General features: G+C 38.5%; 2 protein-coding genes, 1 long non-coding RNA gene and 1 pseudogene across 3 annotated transcripts in view; 3 read left to right on the top strand and 1 right to left on the bottom strand.

The window, feature by feature from the left end:
• The window catches only part of LOC105308886 (piggyBac transposable element-derived protein 4), a 20,225-nt gene extending 19,006 nt beyond the window's left edge, over positions 1–1,219 (bottom strand). The window contains exons 1-2 of the mRNA XM_023527213.1: positions 1,018–1,219; positions 607–709 (exon numbers count right to left, since the gene is read on the bottom strand). The gene's annotated coding sequence lies outside the window, so the exon portion shown is untranslated. The remainder of the gene's footprint in view (positions 1–606; positions 710–1,017) is intronic.
• A 298-nt stretch (positions 1,220–1,517) lies between these two features.
• ARID4A (AT-rich interaction domain 4A) overlaps positions 1,518–10,252 on the top strand; it is a 59,273-nt gene continuing 50,538 nt past the window's right edge. The window contains exons 1-5 of the mRNA XM_011386306.2: positions 1,518–1,761; positions 2,814–2,870; positions 4,660–4,770; positions 6,702–6,767; positions 7,929–8,019. Coding sequence (XP_011384608.1) covers positions 2,865–2,870; positions 4,660–4,770; positions 6,702–6,767; positions 7,929–8,019 — 274 coding nt within the window. The 5' untranslated portion in view covers positions 1,518–1,761; positions 2,814–2,864. The remainder of the gene's footprint in view (positions 1,762–2,813; positions 2,871–4,659; positions 4,771–6,701; positions 6,768–7,928; positions 8,020–10,252) is intronic.
• Positions 6,803–6,921, top strand: LOC111735882 (annotated as a pseudogene).
• LOC111735819 overlaps positions 8,026–10,252 on the top strand; it is a 4,362-nt gene continuing 2,135 nt past the window's right edge. The window contains exon 1 of the long non-coding RNA XR_002778982.1: positions 8,026–8,487. This is a non-coding gene — a long non-coding RNA (uncharacterized LOC111735819). The remainder of the gene's footprint in view (positions 8,488–10,252) is intronic.

Here is a 10,252-nt window from a genome sequence, read left to right as displayed (position 1 = left end):
TCAATCATTTTCTACTCTGGAACCTCAACAATACAGAGTAACAGAGTTCAAGACAAAGTATTAGGAGATAATTTTAAGAAGATATCCACATCAGTGCGACTAGATTACTCAATAAAAATGCTAATATACAGTTCATCTTATTAATAAGTAAATTTGAGAAAAATCACTTTATGAATGAAAAACTGAGTCTTTAGTTAAAATGTTCTCTTGAGTAAATTTAGTCAACGTAAATTATAGGCGATAGTTTCCATTTTCCCAATTATCTCATTCTTCATAATGACTTGCCAATTAATACTCTATTTCCACCATTTCAAACGTTTTTTACTTCACAGAACACAAGATTCTGCTAATAGAACAAGATCAATGGCTGCTCTGACAAGGTCCTGTCTGGGAGGTCCTTTTGTCAAGGTGTTTTCTGTCCCTGCGAAAACACTGTTACTTCCTTTCAAAAAGTAGCATAACCTCATGCAGCGTGGAACAGCTGCTTGTCTAAAGTCAAAGAGGCAGCGTCTGTTCAAGTGAATTCCTCAGCGTTCCGAAACCGGAGTTTATTTGCGTGAGGAGCACGCGTATACACCTCTCCCCACGCAGGATATGTCTACGTACCTTGCCTTTTCTATTTTAATTAAGAAGGCGCCCAGAGCCAGTGGCAGGTGCTTGGCTGAGAATATGACGAATTCCCGAAACGCATGTCCAAAGGGAGGAAGAACTGCTCGGAGAGAAGCCAGACAAACTCTAGAAAACCTCTCATGCTCTCGAGTGGAGTCCAAGGGATCAGCCCCGAGAAAGAGACAAGGGATCAGCCCCGAGAAAGAGATGTGCCTGTCCCCTGCGCCTCTTACTCCCTGGCGGCGGGAGAGGAAGCCTCGCCCCCTTTCATCCCGCCCCCCCCATTCCCCACCCCGCCGCTGGGAGAACTTTGCCATGGCTGCCCTGTGGCCCCTTAACTTCCGGTGCCGGTGCTGCTAGAGCTGCGCCATCCCCCAGTCAATCGGACGACCATAGCCTCCAACTGACCTTTTTAAAAGACGCGCGACTCTTCTGACCTTCAGTAGGTGCTGCCTTGGAGGAAACCATAGATGGGTGCCGCCTTGAAAAGAATCTATGGGAGAAAAACTGTGCTCCTGACTCACCAGAAACGTGAAATGCGATAGAGCTGCGGCCACAGCTGCCCAGACAAAATGGCGCCGAGAAGCCGATTTAGCGCAGGCGCCTTGGAAAGACACTGCCCCGCCCCCGTGCAAGTCCTGGCCGCAGCTCCGGGTTCGGTTTCCATGGGACACTCCACTGCCAATCCTCGTGCGGGACTGCTCTTCCTGACCCTTCAATTTACCAATCAGTGCTCAATCAAGCACATCCGGAGTCGTCTCTTCCAATCAGTTTTCAGGACTTGCTTACTCAATACCTGATTCTCCAGTAATGTTAGCCTTCGGACACAGCCAATTACAAGTGGAAGATGTCCTACCTGCTGTTTTTCGCACCAATCCGTGAAGTTTCAGAGCTACATCCAATGAGGACGGCAGGTAGCGAGCTCCAATCCGAAGCTCTTCGGCGTCATGAGCAGCCAATAGGAGTTCGTGTAGAAGCGAGTCTGCTCAACAGCTTGTTATTTGGTGGATTGTGGCAGTAAATCGGGCGAGTGGGGAACCGGGCGCAGGAACTGCCGCCGCGGCCGGGAGTGGTGCTGCCCAGCCAGGGGCCCACGGGGCTCAGTGGGACAGAGGACTCGGGAGCTGACAGCGCGCACTTTACCCGCAGTTGGTAGGTGGGGAGGAGGGAAGCGGGGGACACTGAATGGACGAAGCAGCATAGCAGCTGCTGCTGCTGCCCGGGGTCCCGGTGCAGTTGGAAGCTTTGGAGGTGGAGAAGGAGATGCTGGGCAGACGGTGCGGCGAGCCCCGGGAAAGGGGCACGTCCCGGAGCAGCGGCAGCAAGTGCAGGGACCGCCGCTGCAGCCGCCTCCTCGGCCGCTTCCCCTGGAAAATGGCTGTGGGGCTGGCCGCGCCGCTAAGTTTGCTTCCGCGCCGCAGGGAGCGGGCTGCTTTAGGGAGCCGGCCCCCAACTCCGCGGCGCGTCCTCCCCGGTGGAGTCCGCAGCAGGACCTGGAGAGGCTGGGGGGCAGGTCCCTCTCTGGGCTGTACAAAAAGTTGAGGCGGACGCGGGAGGAGGCGGCGGCTGCCGCTGTGCGGCTCCCCTCCCCTCCCACACACTGTCCGGGCCACCTCCCCTCCTCCTCTCCGCCCCCCCGGCCCCCTCCCCCTGCGCGGGTCGCCCCTGGCTCTCGCGCCTCCAGCTGAAGGCCGCGGCCCCTGCCCCTTCGGGTGAAGAGGAGCTGCTTCTTTCTGACATGGTGCAGAGCGGAGGAAGGAGAGCAATGGCGCCGTGACACTCCGCTGCCGCCACCGCGGGCCCGGGGCGGGCCGAGGGGGCCGATCGGCGGAGGCGGGGCGCGGGCCGAAGTCGAGGTATCCGGGGGGCGGCGGAGCAAAGGCTCGGCGACCGCGCCTGTCGGGGACTCGGGGAAACCCAAACGGCGCCCTGTCCTTTTCTAGAGCGATCGGTCCTGGAGCTCCGAGTTGAGCATTTCGGGTCCAAGTGGAGAGCGAGGCGGGGGCGCGGTGGGCCGCTAGCGAACTCCAGGGCAAAACGGACTGCCCCCCAGCTCCTGAGTCCTGGTTACCCTCCAAGAGGATCTTATCCTTTCGTTGGTGAGGGTTCTGCCGTCTCCCGTTGGGGTTTGTTTACTTTCTTTCCCTGGGTCGCTCCCCTATGTAGACTGATTCTATGCTTCTTTCCCTTCCCCATGGTTCTAGTGACGGAGAAGATAGCTCGTTGAGCTGGAACCCCACAGGTCACCAATAAAAATGAAGGTAAGTGAAGTCAGCGCTGCTCTGAACCTCGTGCCCTGGACACTGCCTGTCGTGAGGCTGCTGCTGTGGAATGTCATTTTATTTTTTTATTGTTTTTTGCTACTCAAAATTGATTCCTCTACTAAGCAGCGCTTTCTGAAAAGGAGATCGTATTGAATGAGTGAGAAATGATCATTGTGCCTAAATGCAGTCAGTTCGGCCCCTCTCCGAAGCGATAGCACTTTGGAAAGGCTGTGGCAGCCTTTCCATTGTTGTCCATTGGGCTAGTATTTTTTAAGCACTTCCTGTGTTGGCAGCAACCTTTGCAGAAGTAAAGCTTTTGTCCTGCTTTGGTTCTTTGGGGAATTTTTTAAAATTTTTATTTTTCCCCAGTGCCAATGCGATTTGCTAAGGAAAGAATAAGTGGATTGTGTAAGAGAGATATCATTTCTGCTGGGGATAAAGTGAAATTCTGTGGCTAAAATATTTGAAGGTGAATTGAAACTAATAGTGTAATTCAATTGTTATAATATTTTTAAACATTTATTCAACCTAAAAATATATATATTCTTCTGAAGACAACTAATATTTAAACTTCGTATGTGATATTTAAAGGAAACTGAAGGTATAGCAATCAGTCTGTAGTGCTGTGGCATTAAGTGTTGCAGGTCAGATATATGCTTGCCAAAATATTATTTTTCAATTTGCATTTGTAAATGCACTGACTTTAAAAGATACTTGATCCCTTAGTCATTTACTGTTTCAATGTATTAAACTCTGAAATATATCATTTTCCCAAATTTTCTCTTGCTTTTCTCCTCAAAGTGACATATGTAACCTTCTTTAATGTTACTTGGGAAAACTGGAAAATGGAAATCATTTTGGACTTAAAAGTATTTGTTTTAAGTTACAATGTAACCTTTGCACTTGGCAACGTTAAATCAAGTTTGTATGGATACACTTAACTTTGAAAAAAATAGGTAAAATGACAGACTAGATAGGAATCATTCTGTTACTGTCGAGATTAAAATGAACCTTAGAATAAAATTTCTCATACCTTTCAATGTATCATTCTTATCGTGGTCATTGGCTAAAAATAGTCTTTTCTCATTAAAGCTTATTACTTTTTTTACATTTACCAAGAAGATTAGTGTGGTAGACTAGGTAGGTATGGCTATAAGTCTTGAATCATCAGTTCATATCTCTGCATTCATCAGCTGAATTTAGACTTAAATTTAAAATGCAGCTTTTAGCTAAGGATTTTTTTCAAACAATCTTATCAAAGGATTGGCTTCATTTATTATCTATACGTTACCTTTATGTAGCTATATTAATAAACATTTAATTACGTATTGTTAGTGTTAATTTTAATAGCAATATTTCTTTTAATTTGAAAAGAAAATTTTCTGGAGGCCATAATTGAATAACTTAAAGTTTTATGAGACATTTAATATGCATGTACTTATACTTTTCCAGTTTTTTCTTATTTTTAATAAATAAGTTGTAGAATTATTGAAACATTTTGTATCTGGAGAATAAAACATTATTATATTTCCCTACTGATACTTCCCAGTTACAGTATAAAATGTTTTGTTATCAGGATATAATTTATAAAAAAAAATATTATTAATAAATATAGTGCTTTGGGGTATTTTAAATCAATGATATTAATGATATTAATGATATTATCAATGATATTAAGCAAATAGTATTAATGTTCTTAGTACTTTAAACACAGAACCTTTTAATGAGTCTTGAAGTTAGAGGAGGGAAAAGTAGTGAAATTCACATTTTATGTTCCTTTCCTCAGGCGGGGGATGAGCCTGCCTACCTGACAGTGGGAACAGATGTCAGTGCCAAGTACCGGGGTGCCTTCTGTGAGGCAAAAATTAAGACTGTGAAAAGGCTGGTAAAAGTTAAGGTAATTTTTTTTTAAAAATGCAACAGCTTTATTAACTCTGGAGTGAAGAAAGTTAGGGAGGGGGAAACTAGAAATCAGCATTTTATTTATTGAACCATTACTTATTGAGTCACAATTAAGTGAAAGCACTGTTTTATCTAAACCTACAGGAAAAACACATTAAGATTTGAGAAATAAAGAACTCAAAATGAGAAATTATTCCAAAATGCTTCTATGAAAATACTATGTCCATGATACTTCCTTTCATTTGGATCTTTCCTATTTGTGGTGTCATGCTTGCTTAGGCTATAATCTGTTTGCTCCTTTTTTATAATTTTCATGCTGAGACAATTTCATGTAATTAGGAAAAACAATACAGTGGGAATTATGTTTTCAAGATAGCATTAAAAATAATTTAGGAATTTTATTTTTTAGATGCTTTGATGACCAGGAAAAAAGTTAACACATTGTTCCCGTGCAATATTTGGAAATATAGAAACATACTGAAAGATTAATACCTATAGCTTACCTCTCAAATACTACCATTAACATTTTTTGTTTCCTTATAGTAATTCTCCTGTATAAATGTTTTTAATTTAGTTATTTAGATTACTAAAGTAATTCATGCTTATTACAAACATTTTTAACATTTTAGATTGATGTAATAAAGTTCATGAAAGTTATATTGGATACTATAAAGAGATATGATGTGGTCTACCAAGTGATGTGCATATCATAATAGTGGTGTTGTCATCATTATTGGATCATGCTGTACTTTCAGTTTTGCAATTTTCTTTTCACTTACATATCTGATCTTTTCTTATAAAAATTAAGCACCATGAAAGGAAGAAATGTTTGACTTTTCTATCCTCAGCACCTAAAGAGGTGCCTGACGGAGTGTGCACTCAAAATAATGTTGAATGAATAAATGAACTAGAGCAGTGATTCTCTAACTGTGGCCCTGGACCAACAGCATCATACTCACTTGGGAACCTGTTTAAAATGAAACACACACAAACTCTGGGGATATGGTCAGTGATTGTGTTTTAACAAGCCCTGCAAGTGTTTCTGATGCATGTTTAAGTTTAAGAACTAGAAGGATATGTTTTGTTTGGTGGATAAGTAGATTTACCTAAGATTGTTATAAAATTTGTTTATATTTTGATCTGCCAGTGAAACTTCAAATGTTATTAGGATATCATTTGACATTAATTTCTTCTTTGTTTCATATAGTATTTTTACTCTGTCAGCTAGACAGGATTTGATTACTAAATATTTACTTGGAATTCTTTGAGAATTTAAACTTTTTTGTTAGTATTGTGGCTCTTTGTTCAATTTAAAATCAATACTTTGATTGTTTGGGGAGGTCTAAGCAAACATTACCTAGAATTAGAATTAGAATTAGAAATTTTGTATTTGGGTACTTTATTTAGATGGTTACCCTGTGTATTTAGGAGAATCTGTAGTAGAAAAGAGTACTTATTTAGAACTAAATTATGTATCATGATTATTATTCAGGTTTACTTAATAAAGGCCCCAGAAAGTTCTGGTTTTAATTTATCTTAATGTAGGCAGTAAAGTTGATATTGTTTTTTGTATACTTGGTGACAGAACCTTTTATGATTTCTTGATAGAAAGCAATGAAGACAGTTTTAAGCTTTTACAATAATCACTACAGATTATAAATCTTCTATAGTTCATTAATTCAGCAAACATTTATTAAGTGCCTGTAATATGTATGACATTTGCCAGCTGCTGGGGGTCTAGTGATGAAGGAGGACTCTAGCCTTCAAGGAACTCACAGTTAATGAGAGACAACATAAATATAAGACAATGTAATAACTATTATAACAGAAGTAACCACAGGATGCATAAAGACATTGTTGTTACAGTGTTACCATAAATATATTGTTTAAAGAGTAACATGAATTATTACGCAAAATATTTTTCAGGTACTCCTGAAACAGGACAATACTACACAATTGGTGCAAGATGACCAAGTAAAAGGTCCTTTAAGAGTACGTATATTCTACAGTTTAAAATCTGAAATGACGTCTGTGGCCATGCCACCCTGAGCAAGCCCGATCCTGTCTGATCTCGGAAGCTAAGCAGGGTCAGGCCTGGTTAGTACTTGGATGGGAGACCACCAAGAAAGACTGGGTGCTATATGCATAAATAAAATAATAATAAAATACAATCTGAAATGGTGAATTAGAAATTCATACAATAACTTATTGAATTTTACATCTGTAGATACAATTTTAAATTTTTATAAGAATGTTATTCAGGAAACAAATACAAATGAGATGTTATGTAGTTAGTATAAATTATGATTTACAATGGCTGTTGAGAATGGTAAACATCTTACAAAAGTTAATTTAATATATAAACAAGAGTTTTCAGCCACTTTTGGTTTTGAATTCGTGGATCGAATGCTTCATTTTGTTTTTTACCTGTTGCCACACATGTTTATCTTGCTAAGTAATGTACTAATATCATAAGTCTGAGTCTTCTGTTGTTATAAGATTACTTACCAAGTAAACTATGTTGACTTCATAATTCAATTTAATAAATACCTATATTATGTTTTCCATCCATTTCTCGCCACTTGTTTATGTAATAAATCTTTGTTATGTCAGCGTATCGCTTTGGTTAATATCTGATATACAAAGGTCTGGAAGCTGAAAGAAGGTCAGCTGGTCCACCCCTCTCTCTCCAGGGGAACCTTTATTGAAAAGGTCCCTGAAATACAAATGCTGAATTCAATATCTCTGTGAAAGAAAATTGAAGCTATTTTTGCTGTGTCTTACGGTTTTTCGGTTCTTATGTTCTGCAGTTTTCTTGAAGACAGTGTGTTACAGTAAAAGCTCTAAAGTAAGATTTAAGAGACTGTATTCTCATCGTCATCCTGGATTCTGCAAATTAGTTTTCTTTCTGAACCACAATTTCCAATAGGTAGAATAGGGGTAATAATGGGTACCATATTCCAAAGTGTTTTGGAGCACAAATTGCGTGATAGATATGTGAGCACTATAAATAATAAAGATCTAAGCCAATATAAGGTAAAATTATCATAAGTATCCTTTTTTTTTTTTTTTTTGACAACCTGAGTCATGTAGTTGGTGGGAATTATTTGGTTTGTTTAAATTTGGTAATTAAATTTTAATTTTATATTTTAGGTTGGAGCTATTGTTGAAACAAGGACATCTGATGGATCCTTTCAGGAAGCTATTATCAGCAAGTTGACAGATGCTAGTTGGTATACTGTGGGTAAGTAGTTAACTAGTAATTTATGCCATAGGATTTGATTTGTAAATATACTGCATCATTATGTTGGCAGAGAAATATGTATTCCTTCTTGTCAATTTACTTGATATAGTTGGCTAAGATTTTAATGACTCCTTGCTGGTAACAAAAATAATTCTCTCATAGTAATTTGGCCACTTGTGGCTATTTCATTCAAGAAAGTTCTTTTTTAGATTACCTTGATATTTCTTTTTCAAGAAAGTTAAATTATATGGTTTTGTTCCATAAGAAAAGTCAGTACAACTTAATATTGTAAACAGTCAGACTTTTTAACCCTTTCTGTAATTATAATTAAAATTATATAGTTGCAATCTTTTATTCTGTAATTATAAATAAAATTACATAGTTGCTGTTGGTTTTATATAAGGGTAATATAGTTGTTACCACAGAATTTACAGACTAAAATTCAGACCAGAATAGATTCAAGCCTAGGTAACTATAGCTTAATTTTTTATTTTTGATACAGTGAAGGCTCTGTTAGTAACACCTTTCAAGAAAGACATATGCTACTAATGTGAGTGCATTCTTAACGTTATACTGGCTTTAACAAACTTTACTGTAGTGAGTAGTAACAAGTGTCATAATAATGTAAATTAAAACTTAAATGTAGTACTTACATAGTTTCTGTCATTATGTTGATGAGAATAAAACAATTATTTCTAAACAATTATTCCTCCCAGTACTTTCAAACTGCACAATCCTCTGGATAACATCCAATCCTTTGTTTCACACTGAACATCTATAGCATTGTTTGGTTTTTATATTATGTCTTGGTGTAAACAGTATATTGATAGTGTCGTGGTTTCCTTGTAGAAGGAAAAGAAATGGCCTTTTAGGTTTTCTTTTAGTTTATTTGATTTGTTGCTTTGGGTAAAAATTATTCATCTCCAGTTGATGTTCAGAGCTGTGAAGAACACAATTTTGGTTGAAAACTATATTTCCTTTGTCTTACTCTGTGGTTTATAATAGTACTAGTAGTGACTTACTGTATGTAATTACTATTTTCTAATCATTTTCATTCTTCTTGGACCTCCTAGAAGTTGGTATTGGTTCACAATATTCTATTATTCTGATCTACGTATTTTTAGAAAGCTTAGTTGTGGCTATGGGTAGTTAGACATTTAAAAACTAAGCTAATGTTAACTCTTAAGAGATTAATTAAATACAATCTTGCTATATTAAACAAGGCAGTGGTAAAAATTACAGGAGTTGTGTGCAGAAATCATAAGAAATCATATGATACATGTTCAAAAACTAACACTGCATCCTATTTGGTACTTAATATTGAGGTTGCATACATAGCACTTGTGTAGTTTTACCAATATGCTTCTGCAGAAGCAGTACTTTTCAGGTTTTCACATTCTGGGTTTCCAGACCCCCAAATAATCCTTCAGTTATGAATAGGACTCTCTATTCTTTACATGAATAGCATTTTATCATTTCTAAAAACTAGTTGCTACTGAGCATTCCCTGTAGCGATTTTCTGTGATAGGTAATTACAGACGAAATGTATAATTTTTTTTCTCAAAGAGCTTAGAATTGTAATTGCATATAATTCATATATCAAGCATTAGTGTACATAAGAATCACTTAGTGTTTAAAAAAATCAGATTTGGGACCCTAAATTTCTCCAATTTAGTAGTTTTGAGTGGCATTCCAAGAATCTTTTTTTTTTTTTTTAAGCCTACAGCACCTGGCATTCCCCGGTGGTCTCCCATCCAAGTCCTAACCAGGCCTAACCCTGCTTAGCTTCTGAGATCAGATGGGATCGGGTGCGTCGAAGAATCTTTTTACATGCACAATGGCTGAGTCTAACACACTTTTAAAACACAGACAGTACTTCAAGAAACAGACTTATTTGGGAGAAAAACTCAAAATATTTAAAATTTTTGTATCTACATAATGAGACAGAGTGACCTATAAAAGTTAAGATGTTGAGAGGAACTATTCACTTAAGTATACTCATTATAGTACTCTACTGAGAAGAATGTTTAGGTATTGAAGGATGTAGACTGCATAAAGAATGATTGGAATATAACGATTTTAAAAGATGGCAAAATAAAATGTGTGATCTCTCAAAGGTCAAAAACTTTCTATATTTTTCTTTGAGTACCTACTACCTGTTGGGTTTAATTGCTCTTTTCTGGAATTTTTCTTGATTTCTCGTTCCTACCAAAGTATTGTGTAAGTAGAATCA

The sequence above is a fragment of the Pteropus vampyrus genome, unplaced genomic scaffold (assembly GCF_000151845.1).
Source record: "Pteropus vampyrus isolate Shadow unplaced genomic scaffold, Pvam_2.0 Scaffold15, whole genome shotgun sequence".
NCBI classification, from domain to species: domain Eukaryota; kingdom Metazoa; phylum Chordata; class Mammalia; order Chiroptera; family Pteropodidae; genus Pteropus; species Pteropus vampyrus.
The sequence above is the reverse complement of the archived record's forward strand: the minus strand, read 5'-3'. Positions and strand labels throughout refer to the sequence as shown.